The 27,168-nt window shown below is 38.6% G+C and overlaps 1 protein-coding gene across 2 annotated transcripts in view; it reads right to left on the reverse strand.

The window, feature by feature from the left end:
- PCDH19 (protocadherin 19) overlaps positions 1–27,168 on the reverse strand; it is a 131,249-nt gene that overhangs the window by 59,404 nt on the left and 44,677 nt on the right. Inside the window, exons 3-4 of one of the 2 annotated variants that reach the window (XM_059158651.1) lie at positions 10,083–10,141; positions 1,744–1,916 (exon numbers count right to left, since the gene is read on the reverse strand). In XM_059158651.1, the coding sequence (XP_059014634.1) occupies positions 1,744–1,916; positions 10,083–10,141 (232 nt within the window). The remainder of the gene's footprint in view (positions 1–1,743; positions 1,917–10,082; positions 10,142–27,168) is intronic. The other variant, XM_059158650.1, reaches the window with a different exon arrangement.

Below are 27,168 nucleotides of genomic sequence, written 5' to 3' on the forward strand. Positions count from 1 at the left end.
TATGTATATATGTGTATGTATATATGTGTGTATATATATATATATATATATATATATATATACACACACACACAACACATCCCATTTGTAAGAAACACTCCCTCAGAAAAATTAAGCATAGTCCACTGATACTGTTTTCTAGAAAAATGCGACAAAAATTAAAACAGAGCTATTCTAGCCAGGCATAAAGTGAGAATCAATTATGACCATTTCCTTTCCCGGATTCACTTCATTTTAAAAAACATCTAATTAAAACCCTTTCTGATATAAATGAAAAAGCACTTTTTTGGGATACAAGGCTAGTAAGTGATACATACCGGTCTATACCCTGTGACCCACTACTAATCCTCTGAGAATTAAACAGTCTCTGTTTCAGTTATATAAATGTCCAGTTTTCTCATCTTTAGTCTTAGTAAGGTTGCCCAGAAAGTATATTATCTCCATGGATGTCACCACTTGCCAGTTAGGGAAGAAAGCAATGCACAATTAGTAATGACCTCTATATATTATAGACTTTGACACTTGAGCCCTCTGGGGAGGGGATGGATTTGGGGCCATTTAACAGAATCTACAACGACAAACTTTTTTTTCATGAAAAACATTTCCTTTTTTGAATTGTGCAATTTTTCCCCCTTTGGATTCATTTATAAGACCAAAACAAAAGCATTTAATGATGTTTACAGTGAAATGAAACAGCTGAAGACCAGCACATAATCACCGTATTTTGTTTTCTCCTCTTTAAGTCTTTTAGCAGTGGGGCTTCCAGCTGAGCTTGCATCTAGCTTCTCTCAAGACATAGCCACGCATTCTGAAGCTTCACTGAGCCTAAACACCAAGCTGAATTCATAGTTCTTAATTGAAAAAGACAGGCTGTTTTCCCAGCATGTTTGCATCAATAAAACATTGAAAATGACATTTGTGCCCAAGTCCATCTGAACACTCTGCCTTAGCAGAACTCTGCTAATGTTTTCATACCCTGGTTTATGCCCAGCATGGTTTTAAATAGCTCCTCTTGCTAAAGCATGTGTGGCTGTATTCACAAAAACAGACTCGTCTTCATATATGAGAAAGCCAGTCCTGAGCTTTGTTTTGAGGTGTTTTTCATATGCCCAGAATGTTGCTTGGAGTCAGCCATGTTTTCTTACACCGGTCTCTCCTATGATCAATGGCAGGCATGTGTATGGAGGCTAGAGGGATTTGGCATAGCAGCCCCACAGACAAAATTGGAAGTTTGGTACTTTCTCTCTTCAGTAAAGGGCATACAATCTGTGGTCAGAGAACAGAGTCTCTCTCTGAGTAAATTTAACTAGTTTAATACGGAAATAAAACCCACCCCTTTGGTCTCATTAGTGCTACGTTCTGTGCAACTCGACTGATCAGTTAAATTTCATGTACTAAAGCAGAAAGAGGCATTTACTCCTGGTGAGAAGGCATCTGTTCATTTTCTATGTGCTCAGTGCAGTTATTATTGGAGAGAATGTATGCAATATGTACATGTAGTCAGCTTTTAAAATGCCTGAACATTATACAAACCTAGGGGATCCACTAGGCTAGATCCACTAGGGAGGATAAAGAAGAATCTGGTCTGGTGTCAGGACATCTCACAACTCTAGATGCTCTTCAGCATGAGCACAGTGCACGCCTTGACCACACACTCATTACAGTAAAGTAGTATAGTGTACCTACAAACATTCTGGGTTCTCTGTGATCTATGGCTGTGACTTACATCCAACCAGCTCTTACCATGGTCAGGCATCTGAGATCCCATGGAGGTCACGCTGGTGTTCAGCACGTCGTTGACAGCAGTATCACAATACAGGCTCCGCTGGACATCATGCTCACTGTCAGTCTGGTCGCTCTCTTCATGACCACTATCCTTCAGGCTGTTGCCCTCTAAGTCCTTGAAGGTAGAGCTGCTGGGTTGAAGAAAGAATGAGAATTAACAACTGTGATCATCTAATTTTTAAAATCTTTCAGAGCCAGGATGATGTCAGCTCTCTGGTGAGGTCAACAGTGACTAGATTGCCCAAAAGAGTAGAAAGAAGAGGAATTTCTGTTTAGAGATAATGGAACTTGGGACATCTGGGTGGTTCAGTTGATTGTCCAACTTGTGATTTCGGCTCAGGTCATGATCTTACGGGTTGTGAAATCGAGCCCCGCATCACATCAGGCTCCGTGCTCAGTAGGGAATTTGCTTGGGATTCTCTCGCTCCTTATCCTTCTGCCTCTCTCTCAAGTAAGTAAATAAGTAAATAAATCTAAAAAAAATAAAGATAATGGAACTTAATGCTGCAGAGAGGTTCCCACTATTGGATGTTGATGTAGCTAATACTTTCATTCCATTATCTTCAACATTACTACAGGCACGGTGGAAGAAGGTAAAATCTGAAACAACAACCTGCAAATAATATCACCATTTCATAAGATTTTCCCTCTTCTTATATAATTAAAGTAAAATAATAGATAATGTTTACTGAGCAATTACTATACATAAGGCACTATTCTAAGTGCTTGACATGAATTAACTTTTTTTAATCACCACAACTATGTAAGAGAAAGGTACCACAAATATTCCCATTTACAGATGAGAAAAACAGAAGCACACAGAAGTTACATAACTCACCCAAGGTCATACAGCTGATAAAAATGCAACAGATCTAAGACCAAACCCAAGCAGTCTGGCTCCAGAGCCTGGACCCTTAACCACTATGTATACTGCTTTTCCAAAGATGTCTACTAATCCCCAGCAATTGAAGTGGCAGAAATTGAGGTAATGCAATTAAAATAGAAAGGATTATCGGGATCAGAGAACTCAGATCAGTTTTAACTGAGAAAGTCAGAGAGACAGTTTCAAAGAAAACAGGGAGAGGAAGGAACTGAGAAGAGAAGCCTCAATGCATGCACAGTAAGACAAAAGTGAGAACCAGAGAGTGAGTTCTAATAAAACTGTGGGTGCGGTTATGCTAAGAATATGAAAACTTGCAGCTGAGGAGTTTATGGGCCAATTTTTTTTTGTATTTATTAAATCAATCCACCATACAATGCCCTAAACATACAATCCAAGAACCTTGAAAAAAAAATAGAGGATAATACCCAAGGTACATCCATAGAGGCCCCACCTGCTATTTCTAATACTTTGTATGTCCTGACAGAATCCACAGATGTGCAACAGTATGCAACAGATGTGCAACATAATCCATAAATTATGAATCTGAAATACCTAGTGAATGATGAATCTGTTCCCCAATCAGTGAGGAAGCAGCAAAGACAGACTCAAGAAAATGTGTTGTCTCAACAACGGAGAGTCATGCTTGTGTATTAGGACAAGTCCCAACGGACCTACTATACCTGTGAAAAGGGAGCCTGTGGAGAGAATAGTGCAAACTTGTTTGATGTGCTCAACCTTGTACATCCACAGGCCTGGCTCTTTGAGGCCTCGGTAAGAACATTCAGTACACATGATGAAGAGCTATGCCATGGACACAGTAGAAACACTGTCACTCACCACATTGGTCAATAAGAATCACTGCAGATTTTTAACATATGACCAACCTAGATGTAGAATTCTTGCTGCTCTGAATATGAAAAAGAAAGGATCAAAAGGGCACTAACTGGGAAGCCATAATTATAAGAAAATGAAGAGCAGGAGCGAGTAAAGCATTGACCTGTTTGCTAATTATTTTCAGAAAGGATCACTGAGCATCACCTGTATTAAAACTAAAATCGTTCAATAAGCCAACTCACTCAGCTCCTCCAAATTATGTCATGCAGCTCCTCAGCCCTGTGGACCCACCAGCATGTAGTTCTATTAAAAAACCAATCATCTTAAAATTCTTTTATGGTCAAGAAGACCAATTGGAAATGCAGGCTTTAGAGTGTGTAGCCATTTCTAGCTTTACAGCACAGATGTGGTGGTGTCCTGTAAATACTAATGCCAGAGCTTGAACAGATTCAAAGTCTGTCTTTTAGAAAAAATAGTATTTGGTCCTTCCCACATGGACTCCTGATTTTCAGAATAAAGGAAATGACCTACCTGGTTTGTATACTTTGAAAACAAAATTAATTTTTTGACCTGCATTTCTGGTACCTGGAGCACATGAAAATTTCTTCAATCTACAATACAAAATTGTTGCTCTAAGCCAGAGACATCAACCCTGAATTGAGTGCATTTCAGCAGTTGCCAAAATAGGCTTGAGACATATGTTGAAGAGGAATATGAGAACAATGCAATTTGCCATCCCTTAGACCAAGGCTTCTCAACCTTGGCACTATTGACATTTTGGGCTGCATAATTTGTTGTTGTCAGAGACCATCCTGCCCATTGTAGAATGTACAGCAGCATCCCCGGCCTCTATTCATTAGATGCTAGTAGTGCTTCTCCCAGAAATTATAACCCAAAAGGTCTCCATATATTGCCAAATCATCCTCAGTTAAAAACCACTGCTTTAGGTTCTTTAAAACTCTATTCCTGCGGCATGCTGGATTTCCAGACTATGGTGGAAAGAGTGCTGTCATTAGAACAAGTGACAATCCATACTGTGCCACCTCATTGATTGGACCTTGGGCCTGATAGCTAATGTCTTTGAGCCTCAGTTTCCTTGTCTGTAAAATGCATTTGCTAAAACCTTCTTTGCAAGGCCATTTTGAGGACTCAGCGAGATACCCTACATGAAGTACTGGGTAAATACAAAAGCTCAAAAAATGGTTATTGTTTAATATGATCATTACGCCATATGGTAATGTCTTCATTGAGTTACAATTAAATATTATGTCTGTGGTGTTTTTCTAGGATTGATACAGGAAATCTGTAGTTAAATAATGTTTCTCTATCTTCCATAAACTATAGTCAGACACTGTTCACTATGTTAATTGCTTCTAGATTTCAGGAACAGGAAAAGAAATTCTGTCAAATGTGTGTCCTTCTGGTATTGAAAAATGAGAACTATGTACTCTGGTGTACTTACCATTTTGTCTTGGCTTCTCAAAAGCCTCACAATAAATATAATATTAATTGCTGTGATTTGAATGTCAAGGATCACTATTTATGTTCACCCAATTGGTTTAGATCTGCTTTTTTAAAGTTTGATCATCCATTTTTATACATCCGAATATTACAAACTATCTCAGAGATTTTGTTTTTTAGATAGAAATGAGAGACTTAATAAAATAGTGAAGGATTGGCTACTTGGAACTGGTAGTGTAAGTGTAAAAGGTATTCTTGGCTAAAATCAAAAACACAAGAAATAACAAGTGTTGCTTAGAATGTGGAGAAAAAGGAACCCTCATGCACTGCTGGTAGGAATGCAAACTGGTGCAGCCACTGTGGAAAATAATATGGAGTTTCCTTAAAAAATTAAAAATACAACAAACCTACCATCCAGTAATCCCAATCCTGCATATTTACCTCCAAAATACAAAAACACTAATTTGAAAGGCTATACGTACCCCTATGTTTATTGCAGCATTATTTATTATAGCCAAGTTCTGGAAGCAGCCTAACAATCCATCAGTAGTTGAATGGATAAAAAAGAGGTGGTATAGTGTGGTGCATAAACAATGAATTTTGGAACACTAAAAAGAAATAAAATAAAATAAAATGGAAAAAAAAGAAGAAGAGGTGGTATATATATGAGGGAACATTATTCAGCCACGAAAAGAATGAAATCTTGCCACCTTCAACAACATGGATGGAGCTAGAGAGTATAATGCTAAGCGAAACTGGTCAGTCAGAGAAAGATGAACACCATACGATTTCACTCACATGTGGAATTTAAAAAAAACAAAACAAAGAAAGAGAGAGAGGGAGAGAGAAGCGAGCCAAGAAAAAGACTCTTAGCTACAGAGAACAATCTGACAGTTACCAGAAAGGAGGTGGGGGGGGGGATGGGTGAAATAGGTGATGGGGATTAAGAGTACACTTAATGATGAGCACTGAGTAGTGTATAGTATTGCTGAATCACTTTATTGTACACTTGAAACTAATATAACACTGTATGTTAATTATACTGGAATTGAAATTAAAAACTTAGTAAAAATTTTTTAAAAGACTCCCAAAGTGATAGCTATGTATTCTCCGAAAAAAAAAAAAAAAAAAAAGTAAGAGATCTAACTCTCCTCCTGCAAACCCTGGAATAGTTAACCCACTTAAAGATCAGTTTGTCTATGTGATGAACTAAGTACCACTTACTCTAGTCTTGTAAGGACATTTAGTGACTTAATCAATGGATATGGGGAAAGTTTAAGACCCAGTGAGCAAGATGTTGCAAATTGTGAAACAGCCTGGTAAATGGCTACTCACCCAAAACAAATAACATTTATCTTAGGCATAAAAAAATGCTGATTTCACTTGTTTTATTACCTGTGTACCTCTTGGGAAATGAAAAACTTGTAAACCAACTTTTGTGGGACAATAAATTAGGGGTACCTATTTGCAATGGTATTGTAAATGCAAATGTTTCTATGACCATGCTGGTGGCCAACAAAGGGATAGATTTGTTTGAAAACACCCAGAGCAAGACTCTGAACATAAGAGTTACTCACAAAATGCTTCATGAATAATCCTTATTCTAATTCTGGCCTGTATTTATCCTTTAAAATATTGGAAATCTTTCCAAAAGCTAGAATAATCTGAAAGGAAACAGGTCATATCTTCCTAGTAGATGACACCACATACCCAAGGAATGCCATCTAAGAGTAATAATGAGAAGGAAGTAAAAGTATAGAGTATTGTAATTATATTTAGAGAATATAAGGATGATTCTTCAGTGGTTCCCAGATCTCCTCCCTCATCACAATCGCCTTGGGAACCTATGAAAACTGGAGATTCTCTAGGGATGGAGCTAAAGACTGCATTTAACAAGCTTCCCACATGATTCTAATGCACATCAAAGGTCAGAAATTGCTGGGGTTTTTTTTAAAGATTTTATTTATTTATTTGACAGAGAGAGATAGTGAGAGAGGGAACACAAGCAAGGGGAGTGGGAGAGAGAGAAGCAGACTCAGCTGAGCGGGGAGCCAGTGTGGGGCTGGATCCCAGAACCTGGGGCCATGACCTGAGCCAAAGGCAGACGCTTAATGCCAGAGCCACCCAGGAGCCCCAGAAATTGCTGTTCACAGGGAACTTTAGTGCTCGCTCTCATTGGAAAAAATGCTGAGATTTTCTTCAACTTCGTTCATCCATTCATTCAAGAAACACATACCAGCCCTTGTTATAGACAAGGCACGATACCAGGTGCGGCAAAACCCCCAGAACAATCTGGGTGGAAAAGGAAAGCAATCTGTATGCTTTAGGAGTCGAGGTTCATTTTCCTCACCACACTGCTATGCTATCTTGTTCATTTCCTGCTTTATTTTCTTTGTGCTCCAGCCTCATGCCCTGCTTGTCATTGCTCCAGAAGCACTACAGGTGTAGATATCAAACAGCAGCACAGAAACCAAGCATGAAGAAAGAGAGTGTTGTAGCAGGAGCAAAGTGCAACTGCCGGCTTTCCTTGCGCTGAGAAGATACCAAGGAAACAAACAGAGCAGGAAGGAAGCACATCCAGAAAAAAATTCTGAACTGTCTCGGTTTGTTAATCTGGAATCCTGACATAAACCTTGGGTATACCTGCAGGTTTTAGGTGATGTTCTGAAAACAAATGAAAATATGGAAATATAACACCAGATTCCGTGGTGCAAAGATGATGTGCCATCTATCTTCCCTTTCCCTTCAAGATCCACACTTTATCCTTCTCAGCTTTGATTTGTGCTTAGGGAAACCCCCTTGCTCTCTGTCTTTCTGTTGGCTTACCCGAGCGAGAGAGAAAAAGAAGCCTGGGTGTAAACTGTCTGGACAAGACAGGTAATAACTGCTGGAGAATGCCAAAAAGAAGGGTCCAAGAAGCATCCGTGGATAAGTTGGAAGTAAAGAGAGGAAAAGAAAAAATGGATAGGAAAAGAAGTTCTCAAAACTCTCCTGAAATTGGATTCAAAGAAACAGGACTTGAAGGGCGCCTTGGTGACTCAGTCAGTTAAGCATCTGCCTTTGGCTCAGGTCATGAACTTGGGGTCCTGAGATCCAGCCCCATTTCTTCCCTTCCTGCTCCCTGCTTAGCAGGGAATCTACTTCTCCCTCTGCCATTCCCCCTGCTTATGCTCCTACTCTCTCTCTCTCTCTCTCTCTCTCTCAGATAAATAAATAAGATCTTTTTAAAAAAAGTGACAGGATTTGATAGTAAAATTAAAACTGATAACAAGATTCAGAATTTCCTGGCTGCGAGATTTTTCCATGTGTGTAAATGGATCCTCAAGAAACTACATACAGTGAAAGCCCTTTCAAACATTACTGGGAGCTATTTGAACACAGTTTGCAGGGTTTTTATCACCTGGTGTTACCACTCTCTCTTAACATTTTCCACACATTTTACATTTTAAAAACCTTAGTCCCCAGAAAAGCATAGCACACAAGACCTCCTGTATCTTTCCAGGTATTGTGTTTTGTCTAAACTCAATGGATCCCATAAATTCCAAGGCCTTTGTGGTTTTTCAAAGCCCTCAAGGTTCCAAAAACAGAACCTGGCTGTGAAGTTACTCTAATCAGTGCACATAAAGAGGGGCTGTTTTCCTATGAAAACAAATCAGTCAGACAATTTTGAATTCCTTACCTTTGAGTTTATTCTGTGAGCTAAGGAAATATTCAAAATGGAGTCCTCCCAAATCCTCAGAAAAAATTCCAAACTGTGCTATGACAGGTAATGCTGGGCTATTCATTTTAATTAACCATAATTAACGATCATCACTTAAGGTCACAAGCATTCCAGACCAATATAGATAAACCTAACATGTTTTCAGGGGTTACTGCACATCATGAATTAAATTAAATATTAATTAAAGTGGCTTGTTCAACAAGCCAGTTCATTCTTCAAATCCTATTCATCTGGTGATATAAATTTATGGGATCAGAGCCGGCAAAATAATAGCATTTTCACATCTTCTCTACTGTAGCTCTAACATACCCTGCTTGCCTCTCTATTTTATTTATATTATTTTAACAAACACGCTCAGAGTTTAATTTTAGTCGCAAATAACCCCTGGACTATTCAAGAGCATATCTGCATGAAGCAATAATAAAGGCATCAACTGAATAGTCAGTCCTGGTTTTTCAGCACAATAAATTCTCCATTTTGTTTGGTTCTCCCTCCTTAGTGGGATCCCTGAACCTTGGTGCACCACACATGGAAACTTCCTTGGCAGTCTTCAGCTCCGTACTCTGCAGCTCCATGGATAACTGAGTTATGACCAACCAATCACACATACCCTAATTTTGAATGCTGTATTTGAAACACTTCCAAATATTTTAAGAAATATGGAATTCATGCAAAGATTCTTTTCCTCCCTCATCTACAAAATTCTTAAATATAAGAAATTAGTTAATCCGCATTAACATAGCTTTAAGATGATTCCAGTGTTGATGGAACAACCGCAATCTTGAAATTCATTGAAAGTTCCACATGAGAAACTGCTTTAAGGCCTCTCTTAATTTAAGTGCAGAGCAACAAGAATTTTTATATGAACATGATTTTGAAAGTATCTGTTTTCTAATATTAGATTTCAAAATCATCATATAAAACCGTATTTTAATACGACCCCAGTTTTTTTTAATTTGTGTTTATGCATACCTTTTGATGTAAAGGAATATGGTAAAATGCCAACAGTGATTATTTTGGCATAATGGAATTATCAGTGATTTTTTTAATGTTTTTCTGAATTTTTCAAATTTCTTACAATAAGCAGATGGGCATTCGTTGTAAAATCCCAAAACAAAGGCATCTTGGGGCACCTGGGTGGCTCAGCCAGTTAAGCACCCGACTCCTTAGTTTTGGCTCCACTCATGGTCTTGGGGTCATAAGATCCAGCCCCAAAGTCAGCCACCCTGCTCAGCAGGAAGTCTGCTTGAGAGTCTCTCTCTGTCTCTCTCTCTTTCTCTCTCTCAAATAAATTTTTAAAAATCTTTAAAAAAAGGCATCATTTAAAAGGTTTAATCTGGTCTGCTTTTTCTATTAAATGAAGCTTGGTTGTAGAAATAGGCAAGCAAACCAACATACCTTTTAATTAAATGGGCTCGGCTGTTCACGTAGTTGGAATCAAAGGAATAGTTTTCAGTCTGCAATAGGAAAAAAAAAAGATTAAAAATGTCACATAGACAGTTTATGAAAAGAGCCAAACTGTCCTACTTAGGGGGAATTTTTCTGCCTGGTGAGAAGCAATGAATGAATCAGAAACCAAGGCCATAGTTGGGTAACAGCCTGAGGAATGCCTGCTATCTCCTTAGAGCCCTGGGGGCTCTGCTGAGGCAGCCCTCACCTGCAAACCAATATGAAATTGACACAAACATCCCCTAGAATATGGATGGCTACTGACCATGCAAGCACTTAGAGGAAGATACAGCATGACCCACAATCTTTACAGATACTAATTGTTTCCCATTCCCAGTGGATATAATTCTGTGCCCATCAAATTGACTGGAAGTTCAAAGGTATTTTTATTAGTAGCAGATAATTAACATGTTAAAATATTTATTCCATAGCTATGGAAATGCAGGCAAGGTAATCCCCTCCTGTGGATTTAAACTCTGCACTTCCCTTTGTTTTAAGACATTTTGCTCAGCACTGGTTATGCAGGAAGGCCTTAGTTTTATCACAGATATAAAGGCAAACAAGTATTATGCCTGAAACCCGGTGAAGGGCAGTCCACAGGGGGTACCAAAGTCTTTCATGTGAAACATGAAGTCTGCAAGCAAACCCTGTCTCAGCTCCTAACATTAAAACACTACTGCCTAATCTGATTACAGCAGGACTGCAAGAGAAACAGCTTTACAAAAGCAAATGCAGAACACCTGCCAGATGAAAGAAATGAGAAAACGTTTAGGAGCACCCAAAGGGGGCAGCCTTAGAAGGGGGGAATGCAGGTAAACGTTGATGTTGAAGTAATTGCAAGTCCTGAAAAAATTAATCTTATCCCCAACACTAAAGCACTACTCTCACTGAACCACTGTAGATACTGGAAAATGCCCAAATGCATCTCCATCCTCCTGCTAGCCTACCAGACATCCCCACCGTACTCACAATTCCCTGGGGCCCTCCTGAAGTCACTTCAACTAAAAGTGCCTAAAAAAGGAAACACAATAGCTATCTAGCTAACAAAAGAACAGGTTGCTTTCAGGTGACTACCTGTCAGACATTAACTGTGAGAGGCTCTTAGATGCAGCTATTGGTTTCAAGGAACTCAAGAGTTTGGTAGAAAAGAAAACGGGATAGGTGATAGCAAATCCAACCACCAGATGGGCACCAAACAGCTAATAGTCAGGGTAGGGACCCTGAGTATCTAGAGGAGGTGGGGATGGCAGTGGTGGGTAGGTAGGAGAAAAGAGGAGAGAGTATTATGAAGAAAACTAAATCCCACCATTGTCTTGTACTTACTTAGGCATGCTCATGCCCACTACATGCTCCTCATTTGAAGATGGGCTCTGTAATATCCACTCACACTGCTTCTATCTAGAGGACAAAAATCTCCTTTAATGTAAACCACAAGTGATTTTTGGTTCTGTTGGAAGGAATGGATTGGGAGAGTAAAAAATCAGAAGGGTCAGTTCATTTCTAATTCATTCATAAGAAAATGCATGCTGAATTTTTGCAAATACAATTACAGGAAGAAGAGGCCAACTTGAAGCTGCATTGGGAATACAATGCTGGAAGCATTGCTGGAAGAGGTAATCCATCAGTCAGTCAACCAACAAACATTTCTGGAATTAGTTTATTATACCAACATAATAGGCAAAAAATGTGCTGGGTAAGTATGCTCTTTTATGATAGTTGATAAAATATATATTTAATATATTTAAATAATGGAAGTCTCCACCTGCCAAAAAGCAGGCTGTCCAATTAAAACAGGAAATTGATTAAGTACTCAGGAGTTCAATGACTAGTTCCACTAGACAGCCTTGGGTAAATTACCTAATTTTCGCATGCCTCACTTTCTTCCCATATAAAATAGGGGAAAAAAGAACATGAATCCAAATGGGAAGTTCAACTGAATTTATCATGACTCTTGGTGGAAATGGTGGGAAACCTTATCCCCTGCTTTCTACAGAACATGAAGCACTAGTCGTGAGGCAGATTTCTAGAACCAATTTTCCCATAGTGGATGGGGCTCTGTTGAGTCATCTATTGTCTTTTTATTTTTGTAATCAGTCTCAGGTCTCTTTGTGAGGCCACTTGATTGTAGTTATGGAAACAACCTATGAAACAATTATTCTAATTGATAGCATACACTATTCTGACCCCATTAATACTGCATTCCAAACAACTGAGCTAATTGGCCATAGAGAGCCTATTATGGGTCTGTGTGTATTGATGTCAACTGTTCTTGCTTATATTGATTCAAGGTATGTGCTCAAACCCAACTTTTGTGCATTGAAAGGTTACATTTTTTCCACACTTCAAATGAAGCAAAGAATGAGACTAAGACCACCCTGAAGAAAGAAATAATCTTTTCTTAATGAATAGTTTGCATGTCTTAAGCTAGTGGTTCTCAACCCTAATGCACATTAGGATCAACTAGGGAACTTGGGGGTTTTTAAAAATACTATTGCCGAGGTCCCACTTCAGGAGATACTGAGGTAATTGGCCTGGTGTAGAGCCCCGGCATTGGTGTTTCTTAAAGCTTCACAGGTACTCCTCACTTACATCCGGAGAGAACTGTCCTGAGCAAAGGACCAACCACAGGCTTTGACTGCGTGTTTTCTGTGTGCTGTTTTCTAATGCAAGCCCAGCTGTTTAGAGGACAGCATCTCTTCTGTCAGATTATTTGTCAAGGTCATCTCAATACAGGCTAAAACACCAGGGCAGAAATACGCTTTTTAAAGAAGTAATAAAGGAGCTTTTCTTTTTTTGCATGAAAATATTGGCTCCTGGTTAGCCTTATTTAATCAAAATTTGCTTGACATTATTCCAATCCCCTCTCTAAGTATTCTAAATGGCAAATAACATGAAACATTTGAGAGGGAAAATTTTCTTTAAATGTCACATTAATTTCACTAGGAAATGTCCCCATCTCTAAAGAGACAGCCAAGTTAACGCAGGAACACAGTAAAGAGACAAGAACAACATTTGCTTCTGAAAAAAAAATTTTTGACATTAAAAAATGGGTCTAGAGCAAATTTTTATTTCCATCCTCAACGGAATGGAAAATAAGAGTCACTTTCCCACCATTTAGTATATTTCTCCCAAATCCTTTCTTTAATTAGAAGTGTTTATCCTAGGAAATCATTGAGAACAGACTTTTCTCACTTGGCTTAGGTTTAATAACACCTTGATTCTCTGAAAACCTGAAGAATAAGTACTTCTAGATAGCTGGGATTTTTTTTTTTAGATAGCTTAAGGCTTTCCTCTGCAAGGACCAAAACTTTGATTTAAAATCCTACCCATTCTGCCTTGTTTATTGGTTACTTAGGCGCGCCCTTCTAAACATAAATCACTGTACCACACCGGCTTTGCCGGTACACTCACTGACCCCAAAGAGCTCTGGTTTTTGAGTTCTTGCCTTTAATTTTTAACATATGGTCCTTTACCACCTTGCTATGAAACACTCAGGATTATTATTTCCCAGTGCTATCAATGTATCAAAAAAAGCTCCTCTTCCATTTCAAGTTTGATCCTTCTACTCTACTGTGTTCTTAGAAACTGTTTGTCTGGAAAATAAGAGGTAAGGTCTGGGCAGAGAGCTGAAATGTTGTTGTTCTAAGAGGGAAATTAAGTGATCTTTAATACAGAGACTTTTGTGTAATGTTTTGGTTCTTGTTTTTTGGTTTTTTACCTGCTTTGGAGCCTTCTTTGACTACTACTTCCTATTCTGAGCTCCCTTCTGGATATGTGAGGTTTCCAACAAGACTTCTGGGTAGGTGGTATGCTATTATGTCTCTATGCTAATAAGTCTGGCACATCACAAGTCCAATTCTTCCATTTTGTCAGGCCCCCAAGGTACCCGAATGTCCTACTTTAATTGTCATTTTGCATTACTTTTACAGTTCACTGAATTTTACCCTAGCTTCTGGAAGAGTGACTGTGACTCTCTCAGCACCACATTTATCACCAGGAGAGACTTCAACCCTAAGGAGAAAGAAACCAATAAATGCAGATACCCAGGACTAGAATATTTGCTCATAGCACAAATCCCCAATCATTACACAAAGCTACAAAAGGTTGCAGACACTGAGATTAAAGCAGAGAATAGTCAAACCTTAAGGTTTTCATTTGAAAATGAACAGCCTTTTTAAAATATACTTTAAAAGTACCATCAAAATGAAAAATACCTAAATTGAAATCTGCTATCTAATTATTTTGTTTTAATTTTAACTCTTAATCATTTTAGCAATACAAACAGGAAAACTAGAATTACAAATCAGATGCACAGTAAAGTGATTTTAAAACCCCTGTCCTTTTTTTAACTGCTGATGTCTATTAATGATAATTGTACTTATAGATCAATGATGAAAAGACTCATAATCTTTTCTAAAACCAGTTTCTGTTTTAGATGTTCAAATGACAACTCTTCACAAAGGCATTTTTAGAAAATGAATTGACAAATGGCTTTTTCCTACTTCCTATCTCCAACACATAAAAATGAAAACATAAATTCTATATAAAAATAAAGCCAGCATGCCTCCAGCTAGAATGTATATTCAAAGACTCATCCATTCAGACAGCAGCAGCTGAAGCAGGAATTAGTGAAGATGGAATAAAAGGCACCATCCCTAAAGCTGCCATCACTAGAAAGCCCATAGCCCATATTTACCCTGAAATGGAAAACAAACCAAGTAAGCTCCCAGGAATTTTGCCTACACACATCTCAGGCCTAATTCTCATTCATCCATTCACTCATTCATTCATTCATTCATTCTCTCTCTCTCTCCTCCCTCCTTCCCCTCTTCCATTCCTCCCTTCCTCTCTCTCTCTCTCTCTCTCTCTCACTCATGCATAGTCAAAAAAATCCATTTTGACTACAGTGAGCAATATAGTATAGGGGGATAACCTGGATTCCCTCCCCATGTTTGTCACTGACTCACTGATGGCCTTGAATAAATCACTTTATCCCTCTTCAGGCCTTAATTTAGCTATCTATAAAATGAAGAGAATAACCCAAATGATGTCAGTGTTCCCTTTAAGCTGCAAAAATTCTAGGACTCTAAAACAAAAGTCTCTCATTCATTCATTCGTCCATTTAATAAACATGCACCAACCCCTGCAGATGAAAGAAATTTAAAAAAAGACATAGGCTGCACCTGCAAGGAGGTCACACACTAATGGACTTCTTACCAGGGATGGTTAAAATGTCAGCCATTCGGACAACAAAAATTAAAAAATAAAAAATACATACACACACACACATATACAAACACACACACCCTACACACACAAAGAAAGAGTGGCACATACTCTTTTGCAGATACACACATATACTTATACACAGGCTGCTAGAGTACAATTTGGGGAATCACATTGCTACTTCATAGAGCTAAATAACACCATAATGGCTTGATGAGAGAAGGTGACTCACAGAGGACGATCTGGCCTTTATATTTCTTACACATACAAACTCGCATCATAAATAAAGGCAACCTCTCTCTCCTATCAAATGGGTTATAAAATTCTTAAGGTTTCTCAAAGGAGTGCATGTATCTGTTCCTTTAGCTCCATTTCCACAGTCTTCCTCACCTTGTGCCACTGTTTCCTCATCTGTGTTTGTTTTTTACTCCAGCCCATTCTGCAAAATGCTATGTGGGTAATCTTCCTCCCCCCGTTTTCATTACAGCACTTCTCTTCCCAAAAGTTTCAGGAACTCTTTACAGGGGGGTTTCTTGATGGATTCAGCCTTAAATCTAAATTAAATCTTTAGTTGAGTGGTCATCCAATATCAGTCCTCTAATTCTCCCATATCTAATGTACCTCGCTTTTAATATATCTACATCACTGGTCATGCCACATTACTTAGCATTTTCTCAGCACTGTGCAATGTGTTTCCATACATTCTATGATTATTTCACGTGTAGTATGTCAGTTCATCCTCCAGCTGGGCTGGACGCTCTCTTTTCAGTCCTCACTGCCACAATGCTAGACCCTTAGCCACTATTCATAAAATGCCTTGGTGAATGAATAAAGAAGAACTTGAAGAGGTTAATAATGAGGCTACTTATCACAATGAAAGCAGATGATCAATTCTATTAGGCCAAGTGGTCCTGTTTCTTCAGAAAGCATCCATTCTCCACGCTGCCTTCTGTAGTGACAATTTGTTCTCTGTCCTCACTCCCAACCATTACCTTATAAACATACAATAGTCTGGATATAACTGCCAGGGATAAGCTGACACACTTTGGTGCTTTCTACCCATCTAAATCCATCAGTCCTGCCACATCTCTGGGAATGGCAACAGTGACACAAGATAGTGTTTCCAAACCAAAGCAGATAAAACTTCTGTAAGGAGATAAGGCTCTGCCAGATTGCAGCCCTCTGAGTCACAGATTGACAGTGTGGCAGCTACTTTTCTACATGTGAAAGAGAATTCTAGGATTCCAGTGGCTTTAAAAACAGGGCTATCTACAGGGAAACACAGGCCATGTGGTTAACTAACGTCCAACAAGTCAAGCTGAAAGAGTTCCCCTCTTAGTAGTCTTCCATCATTCACTCCCAAATTTCACTAGCCCCATCAATGTGGTCACACTACCCAGAGATGACAAACACAGCCTAGGGAAAGTGCTTTTCTCTGCCTTCATTGTTGACTGGGCCAAAGTTGTGCCTTTAGAAGAGCAGCCCAGTTGCCAGTTTTACTACAAAGACCTTCTTGAGAAACACAGCAGCTTTCTGCAGGCATCCATGCAATTCAGAGGCAAAAGCCTGTTGGAGGACCAGGCTAAGCACCATACCATTAAATAGATGAGCAAAGCCTTCCAAATAAGGCTCTAGGATCTTTTTCTAAGTGTTCTGTGGGGTGTAGTGCACTATAAAGTAGTATCTGCTTGTAAAAAGCTTTCAGGAACCAGTTGATGCCTAGTCTATGCACAAATGCAAAACCAACAAGACCTCAGTATGAGTAAAAATAGCTTATGAGTAAATAAGAAGAATCCAATCATGTGAGCCATGCTATCTCATCCCACATAAACAAAATTCACCCTGAGAAGCAAAGAGCTATCAATCACATTTGCCAGCAGAACCCTGGAGTCCAATCACCATCCCCAACTATGTAACTACAACGTATTAAAGCTATTTTGCAGGCACAGAGTGCCTTTCATCCCCAAATATCAAAGTACTTTACAAGCAGGTGCCAACTGTTATTCCCCTTTTAAAGAGCCAAGAAAACAAACACTACAGGTTAAGTGCTACAGCCATGTTAAATACTGAGTCAGCTAGAACAAGCCACAAAAACAAGGACAGCAAGAAAAATTCCCAGGAGCACTGTTCTTGGCATTACCAACTACTGAGACAGAGAACAAACACACGGTGGTAACATCAAGGAAGTGATTAGTCTGCTTTACATCTGTCTTCCTCAGCATGTCTTTCTCAGTTCCTTTCCATGAGTGAATCAGGAGAGTATAGTCTAGCAGTTAGACAAAGATAAATTTGTCACATGCTAACTGAGGGCAGTTCTCCAGTCCCATCTGGAGAGCCTAGTCACAGAGTCCAAGGGATCCAGGAACAAGCCACTTTTCATCCCTAGACCTTGGTGACTACTTCAACTGTCCTTTTGAGGCACTGGCAACCATCTTTACAAGGTAACCTAACATGACTAGTGATGACTTTATGGGGTAGCTCCAATTTCAGAAACTATGACTTGATAAACCTGGCCCAACTGACAATAAGAAACAAATACAAGACTTCCCACAAGAAATGGCCCAGGGATTCACATATGCCCTCTCCTGAATACAGCCAATGTTTGACCCCTTCTGGCTTAGGGAAGACCCAGCACACTCTCAGAAGCTGAACTGATCTATTCCTTTCTGCTAGATTCTAGCTTATCAGTGCTTCAAGTCTCTGTTATTTAGCCACTATGGAGCCCTAACTTACTGCAGAGTATAATTTCTATTGAGGAGCCTTGTCGGCTGAAAAGACTTAAAATGTTTGGGGAGAAAACAATGGGTGGCCCTGTGCCTGTGGCCCAAAACAACACCCCCCAAATCCAACTCCAACCCCAATCTCATTATTTATATTATACATCACTTAAAACCCAGTTGCTTATTTAATATTGAAGGAGTAACAGCCTTTGGCATATCATATACTAAACTCATTTCTCTAGTACCAGCCTGATGCACGAGCTTGTAACATGTAATCATGCTGACCAAAAACAGTCAAGTAATATACAATCTTAGAAATAGTGAATGTGTTAGCTTGATGTTTTCTAATTAAATACAATACAATAGACCATTTTCTTGTTTGTGGTCAATGAAATTCTCCACAGTTCTCTTTTGGTGCCGCTATTTCAATTACTGCCACAGCAAACAGGGGCATATCTCAGTTTGGTGGAATGTGTAGGATCAGATATGTGCATACACAGCATCTGCTTATATTTACTGTCACAAAAAATGTAAACAGATTATTTATTTCTGATCTTTTAAGCATTAATTTTGAATTTAATGAGGCACAATAAATATTTCTCAGAACCAGACTCCATGGTTGCCTAACATTGGAAACCCTCTAATTATGTCTGTAGTTTAAATAAAGGGCCCTGACCACAGAAGGAAAGCCACAGTAGCCTCCATTTTCTAGCAACTTCAACAGGCATTGCAGCAAATCAGTGTCGGAGGAAAGAAAGTGCTCAAACTTTAACATCGCTTTATGAACAATAAATGAGAAGCAATAGGAAGAGGATTCAAGAAAGTAATGAAAGTGTTTAGTCATTCTCTAAAAGCCCCTACCTGTCCTCCCAAATCTTAATATACTTTCTCATTTTATGCAGGGTGTGAGCTAAGGGCAGGTTAGAATTTGACCTGATCTGAAAACAGAGATTAATCAAAAGGCTACTATCTGACATAAGAGTGCTGGCAACCATGCACAGTAAAGCCATAATTATACCTCACAAAGTGGCTAATATTATCAGCAGCTTGAAATTGTCAGAGTATGAGAAATCTGTAATGTGGTTATGCAATGCACGAACAGAACAATTACTGAAACATCTTGCATTTATATGTAACTTTAGATCACAAAGTATTCCAGAATGTTTAACAAGCTGTTGTAAAAAAGGGATTGGTTTCTCCCACAGCTGAATCAAAGTAGTCATTTTGCATAGGTAACAGTAAATAAAAAGGGTTTCGGGAGAGAGAAAAATTACTAAACCTTAGAGAAGCCGTAAGGGAAATGAATAAGGGAAACCAATATTTTTAGATGGGCAGAAAATAGACACCCAAGTTGAAAACTGGGGCTGAAAGTAGGTACATTTTCTGCACACCTTAATGACACAGAACTGAAGAATTTTATTCTCATCTGAGTAGCAAGACATCCATGAGGTGCTTAATGACTACAGTAGAGCAAATGCCACTATTAATACCTCCTGAAAAAAGAATTAGTGTTTGGAAAAGGACACAATACACAAAACTTGTCATTTCTTTTGTTTTCCTTCCTTCCTTCCCTCCTTTCTTCCTTCCTTTCTTTTTTCCTTCCTTCCTTCCTTCCTTCTTTGCCCCTTAACCAACATTAACTAGTTAATCCTCCTGCTACGATTAGGAGTTAAATAAATATTATTAGCTCCACTAACAGCAGGACAGAACAAGTGAAGATATTTGCCCTCTACTAGTAAGAAGCCGTGTCACATTTACAACTAGAATTCAAGACATTTCACTCCATATCCTTCACTCACAGCACTAGGGCCACTAGAAAATGCAGTGAAATGGGAGTAATTAGGACTGGCTAACTGGGTATACTATCTGAAAGGAGAAAAATAACCTCATCTGTTTGAACATGACAGATTCCAGGGTGGTGAACACAACTACAGCAATTACCTCTTGCAGGAAGACTAATAAATAATGAGGGGAGATTCAATGCAATACCTATCAGGAATCCAATGAAATTTTTTACAGAAGCAGGGAAAAAACTCTTAAAATTTTTATGGAACCACAGAAGACCCAAAGAGCCAAAGAAGTCCTGAGAAAGAAGAACAAAGCGGGAGGCATCACATGTCCCGATTTCAATGTATGCTATGAAGCTATAGTCATCAAAACAGTATGATACTTGCAGGAAAACAGAGAAATAACCAATAGAAAAAGATTGAGAGCTCAGAATCAAAGACAAGTATATAAGGTCAACATCATTATTTTCAATAAATGGTGTTGGGATAATTAAATATTCACATGTAGAAAAATGAAACTGGACCTATATCTTATACCACTCACAAAAATTAACTTAAAATGAATAACATGCTTAAATATGAGACTTGAAACTATGAAACTCCTAGAAGAAAACATAGAAACAAATCTCCCTGATATGTATCTTGGTAATGATTTTTTGGATATGACATCTAAAGCACAAGCAACAAAATAAAAAACAAGTGGGACTTGGGGCGCTTGGGTGGCTCACTGGGTGGGGCCTCTGAATCTTCGTTTCAGCTCAGGTCATGATCTTGGGGGTTGTGAGATCAAGCCCTACATCAGCTCCATGCTCAGCAGAGAGTCTGCTTGAGATTCTCTCTGTCTCTGCCCCCAACTCAAATAAATAAGTAAATCTTTAAAAAAAAAAAGAAAGAAAGAAAAGTAGGACCAAAACAAGCTAAAAAGCTTTTGCACAGCAAAGAAAAAAAAAGTGAAAAGAAACATGGAGTGGGAGAAATGTTTACAAGCCATATATCTGACGAGGTTAATATCTCAAATAGATACAGAACTCATACAACTCAATAACAAAACTACAAATAATACAAATAAAACATGGGCAACAGACTTGAATAGACATTTCTCCAAAGAAAATATATGGAAGACCAACAGGTACATGAAAAGATACTCAATGTCACTAGTCCTTAGGGAAATGCAAGTTAAAACCATAGTAAGATACCACCTCATGTCTGTTAGAATGTCCATCATGGAAAAGTCAAGAGATAGCAAATGCCAGCACGGATGTAGAGAAAAGGGAATCCCTGTGCACTGTTCATGGGATTGTAAATTAATACATACCCACTATGGAAAACAATATGGAGGATCCTCAGAAAAATTAAAAATAGAACTACCATAAAATCCAACAATTCTACTCCTGGGAATATATCCAAAGGTAATGAAAACTAGCTTGAAAAGATCCCTGCACCCCCATGTTCACATCAGCATTATTTACAAAAGCCAAGACATGGAAACAACCTAAGTGCCCACCCATGAATAAACAGATAAAGAAGTTGTTTTACACACACACACACACACACACACACACACACAATGGAACATTATTCAGCCATTAAAAACCAAGGAAATCGTATCCTCTGTGACAACATGACTGGACCTTGAAGGCATTATGCTTAGTGAAATAAGTCAGGGAAGAACAAATACTGTATTATCTCCTTATATATGGAATTAAAAAATACAACACCAAATACACAGAAATAAAGACATGAGGTTACCAGAGGCAGAAGGTGGGGAAGGGGAAACTGGAGGAAAGTATTCAAAAGGTATAAACTTCCAGGTATAAGATAAGTAAGTACGAGGAATGTGATGTGCAATACGATAACTACAGATAGGTAACACTGCTGTAGGGTATACAGGAAAGTCAGAGAGTAAATCCTATGAGTTTTCATCACAAGTAGAAAATTTTTTTTTCTTTTTTCCTTTATTTTCTTTTTATTGTATCTATATGAGAAGATGGTTGCTAGCTGAACCTACTGTGGTCATCATTTCAAAATATATGTAATCAAACCACTGCAGATGGTTATAAGGTTAGAAAAGTTCACAGAATATTCAAAGAAAATCCATAGAAAGCCTCAAAACACAGAGCCCTCAAAGTAAAAATAGAAAAAGTCCTTACCAAGGGGAAAGGAGGGAAAACTGAAAGGAAAGAAATCAGAGAGGGAGACAAACCATGAGAGATTCTGGACTCCAGCAACCAAACTGAGAGTTACGGAGGAGAAGGGGAGTGTGAAGAGGATAACCAGTTGTTGGGTATTAATTAGGGCCCTTGTTGGGATGAGCACTGGGTGTTACAGGCAACTAATGAATCACTGAACACTAAAAGAAAAAGAAAAAAAAGTTCTTACCAGTTCTGCGACCTTGCAGAAATCACTGAACCTCGCCTCAATTTCCTAATCTATAAAATGGAAATAACATCTGTCCTAACTATCTTACAGACTTATTTTTAGGATCAAGTAAAATAATATATGTGCAGGTACTTTCTAAGACTGTATTTCTAGACAAATGACAGGTCTTCTGATTATCAGGTCATAAACTGGATCTACCTTGCATATTTATTTCTATTTCCAACTAAGCTCCCGTTCAACATTATGAAGAGTTTTCTTTCTGTAGTTCCCTACTAGGACATTTTAGCTCATTCTCCTATCTGTTATACCAGAAAAATAAATAATCCAGTGAACATTCTTGGTTTTGGCATAAGAGAAAAAAATATATAGACCCAACTTTTTAAATTACTGATTCAATAGGAATAGAAGGAGCCCAATGTCCTGCAGCAGACACCTTACCTGGAATATGTGTGTGTGTGTCTGCATGTATGTGTGTCTGTCTGTGTGTAAGAGAGACAGAGAAAACTCAGCTTAAAGAGAGTTGAATTGACCTCATACCATCTGAAATTATGTAAAAATCAAAATTTTAGACATTTTAAAAGCCTTTATAAACTAGTTTTCCTTCACACCATTTCCTTCCTCTGTTATGACTGAACTGTCACAGAATCTCTTTTCTTTAAAAAAGAGAGAGAGAGAGAAAGGAAGGAAAAAAAAAACTTACCCCAGGGTTAAGTAAAGCACTTTATCATGCATAATTCAGAGCTGTCAGCTAGAAATGAGCCATCCAAAGCCTAGTGTAGTACATAGATAGAAAAACAGGGTTAAAGGATGGGGACAGCTTTCTAGGGCTTTCTAAGATCCAGAACAAGAGAGATTTCAACTCAGGACTGCCTTGGAGCCTGACTGTGGGCCCATTCTACCATTCCTTACAGCCATGCTGTCCAATAGGATCAACACATGTAGCTATTTAAATTCCAGTTTACAAAAACAAAATTTAAAAAATGTAGTTCCTTGATTACAGTAGCCACATTTCAAGTGCTCAATAGGCAAATCTAGCTAGTGGCTACTGTATCAGACAGCACAAATATATAGACTTCTATCATTACATAAAGTTCTATTGGGCAGTGCTGCCTTAGAGCAAGACTGTTGGCCTGTGACTTAGGACTCTGCAGTTCTGAAATGTGAAGCACTCAGTGACCAAAGGAAATATAAGGACTATACTTATCTCTATCATAGAGATATCATATCTCTGTCATATCGTATTGCCTATTTATCACAACAACTAGGTAGGAACTCCTTCAGGGTAAGGACCACATCTTTAGTTTCCAAGTCTTCAGTTCCTGTCCTGTTCTGACACACAGCAGGTGCTCACCCACTGTTTGTTAATTGCATAACAGCAGATGTTAGACATGCCTACGAGTTAGGAAGAGCTCACTTGTCCCTTTGATAGACTGAATCAGAAATGCAAGATTGGCAAAGCTCTTTTTAAAAAGTCTCCTGTGTTTCCTAGACTTGTATTTCTTCCAACATTTCTCAAGAATTTAAACAGTGGGACAGAATAATCATTCTTTTCAAGTGCACATGGAACCTTCACAAGAATAGACCACATACTGGGTCACAAATCAGGACTCAACCAATACCAAAAGACTGAGATTATTCCCTGCATATTCTCAGATCACAGTGCTTTGAAACTGGAGCTCAATCACAAGGAAAAGTTCAGAAGGAACTCAAACACCTGGTAACTAAAGACCACCTTGCTTAAGAATGCTTGGATCAACAGGAATCAAAGAAGAACTTAAACAATTCATGGAAACCAACGAAAATGAAGACACTTCGGTCCAAAACCTATGGGATACAGCTAAGGCGATCCTAAGGGGGAAATACATAGCCATCCAAGCCTCCCTCAAAAAAAATGAAAAATCCAGAATACACCAACTGTCTCTACACCTTAAAGAACTGGAGAATCAACAACAAATCAAACCAACTCCACACATAAGAAGGGAATTAATCAAGATTAGAGCAGAGATCAATGAGGTAGAAACCAGAGATACAGCAGAACGTATCAATGAAACTAGAGCTGGTTTTTTTTAAAGAATCAATAAGATCGATAAACCATTGGCCACACTAATACAAAAGAAAAGACAGAAAGCCCAATTAATAAAATTATGGATGAAAAGGGAGAGATCACAATGAACACCAAGGAAGTAGAAACAATAATCAGAAGTTATTATCAACAGTTAATGCCAATAAGCTAAGCAACCTAGATGAAATGGATGCATTCCTGGAAAACTATAAAGTCCCAAAATTGAACCAGGACAAAACTGACAACCTGAATAGACTGATATCTAGTAATGAGATTGAAGCAGTGATCAAAAAACAAGAGCCCAGGACCTGACAGATTCCCTAGGGAATTCTACCAAACTTTCAAAGAAGAAATAACACCTACTGTCCTGAAGCTGTTTCAAAAAATTGAAGAGAAGGAAAACTTCCAGACTCTTTCTATGAAGCCAGCATTACCCTGATCCCCAAACCAGGCAAAGACCCTACCAGAAAGGAGAATTTCAGACCAATATCACTGATGAATATGGATGCTAAGATTCTCAACAAGATCCTAGCAAACAGGATCCAACAGCACATTAAAAAGATTATCCAACATGACCAGGTAGGATTCATCCCTGGGCAACAAGGATGGTTCAACATTTTCAAATCAATCAATGTGATAGAACAAATTAATAAGAGAAGAGAGAAGAACCACATGGTCCTCTCAATTGATGCAGAAAAAGCATTTGACAAAATCCAGCATCCGTTCCTGATTAAAACGCTTCAAAGTATAGGGATAGAGGGAACATTCCTGAACTTCATAAAATCTATCTATGAAAGACCCACAGCAAATATCATCCTCAATAGGAAAAAGCTTGCAGCCTTGCTGTTGAGATCAGGAACACGACAAGGATGCCCACTCTCACCACTCTTGTTCAACATAGTATTAGAAGTCCTAGCAACAGCAATTAGACAACAAAGAGAAATAAAAAGTATCCAAATTGGTAATGAAGAAGTCAAACTCTCTCTCTTCGCAGATGACATGATCTTTATATGGAAAACCCAAAAGACTCCACCCCCAAACTACTAGAACTCATACAGCAATTCAGTAACGTGACAGGATACAAAGTCAATGTACAGAAATCAGTGGCTTTCTTATACACTAACAATGAAAATACAGAAAGGCAAATTAGAGAATCGATTCCATTTACTATAGCACCAAGAACCATAAGATACCTGGGAATAAACCTAACCAAAGAGGTAAAGGATCTGTACTCAAGGAACTACAGAACACTCATGAAAGAAATTGAAGAAGACACAAAAAGATGGAAGACCATTCCATGCTCTTGTATCGGAAGAAAAAATATTGTTAAAATGTCTATACTGCCTAGAGCAATCTATATTTTTAATGCTATTCCGATCAAAATTCCACTGGTATTCTTCAAAGAGCTGGAGCAATTAATCCTAAAATTTGTATGGAATTAGAAGAGACCCCGAATCACTAAGGAAATGTTGAAAAACAAAAATAAAGCTGGGGGCATCACGTTACCTGATTTCAAGCTTTACTACAAAGCTGTAATCACCAAGACAGCATGGTACTGGCATAAAAACAAACACATAGACCAGTGGAACAGAGTAGAGAGCCCAGATATGGACCCTCAACTCTATGGTCAAATAATCTTCGACAAAACAGTAAAAAATATACAGTAGAAAAAAGACAGTCTCTTCAATAAATGGTGCTGGGAAAACTGGACAGCTATATGTAGAAGAATGAAACTCGACCATTCTCTTACACCGTACACAAAGATAAACTCAAAATGGATAAAAGACCTCAATGTGAGACAGGAATCCATCAGAATCCTAGAGGAGAACATAGGCAGTAATCTCTTCCATATCAGCCACAGCAACGTCTTTCAAGATATGTCTCCAAAGACAAAGGAAACAAAAGCCAAGATGAACTTTTGGGACTTCATCAAAATCAAAACCTTCTGCACAGCCAAGGAAACAGTCAAGAAAACAAAGAGGCAACCCAAGGAATGGGAGAAGGTATTTGCAAATGACAGTACAGACAAAAGGTTGATATCCAGGATCTATAATGAACTCCTCAAACTCAACACACACAAAACAGATAATCATATCAAAAAATGGGCAGAAGATATGGACAGACACTTCTCCAATAAAGACATACAAATGGCTATCAGACACATGAAAAAATGTTCATCATCACTAGCCATTAGGGAGATTCAAATTAAAACTACACTGAGATATCACCTTACACCAGTTAGAATGGCCAAAATTAGCAAGACAGGAAACAACATGTGTTGGAGAGTATGTGGAGAAAGAGGAACCCTCTTCCACTGTTGGTGGGAATGCAAGTTGGTGCAGCCACTTTGAAGAACAGTGTGGAGATTCCTCAAGAAATTAAAAATAGAACTTCCCTATGACCCTGCCATTGCACTCCTGTGTATTTACCCCAAAGATACAGATGTAGTGAAAAGAGGGGCCATCTGTACCCCAATGTTTATAGCAGCAATGGCCACGGTCGCCAAACTGTGGAAAGAACCAAGATGCCCTTCAATGGACGAATGGATAAGGAAGATGTGGTCCATATACACTATGGAGTATTATGCCTCCATCAGAAAGGACGAATACCCAACTTTTGTAGCAACATGGACAGGACTGGAAGAGATTATGCTGAGTGAAATAAGTCAAGCAGAGAGAGTCAATTATCATATGGTTTCACTTATTTGTGGAGCATAACAAATAGCATGGAGGACATCGGGAGTTAGAGAGGAGAAGGGAGTTGGGGGAAATTGGAAGGGGAGATGAACCATGAGAGACTATGGACTCTGAAAAACAATCTGAGGGTTTTGAAGGGGCAGGGGGTGTGAGGTCGGGGTACCA

Source organism: Mustela lutreola, chromosome X, assembly GCF_030435805.1.
Source record: "Mustela lutreola isolate mMusLut2 chromosome X, mMusLut2.pri, whole genome shotgun sequence".
Lineage (NCBI taxonomy): Eukaryota > Metazoa > Chordata > Mammalia > Carnivora > Mustelidae > Mustela > Mustela lutreola.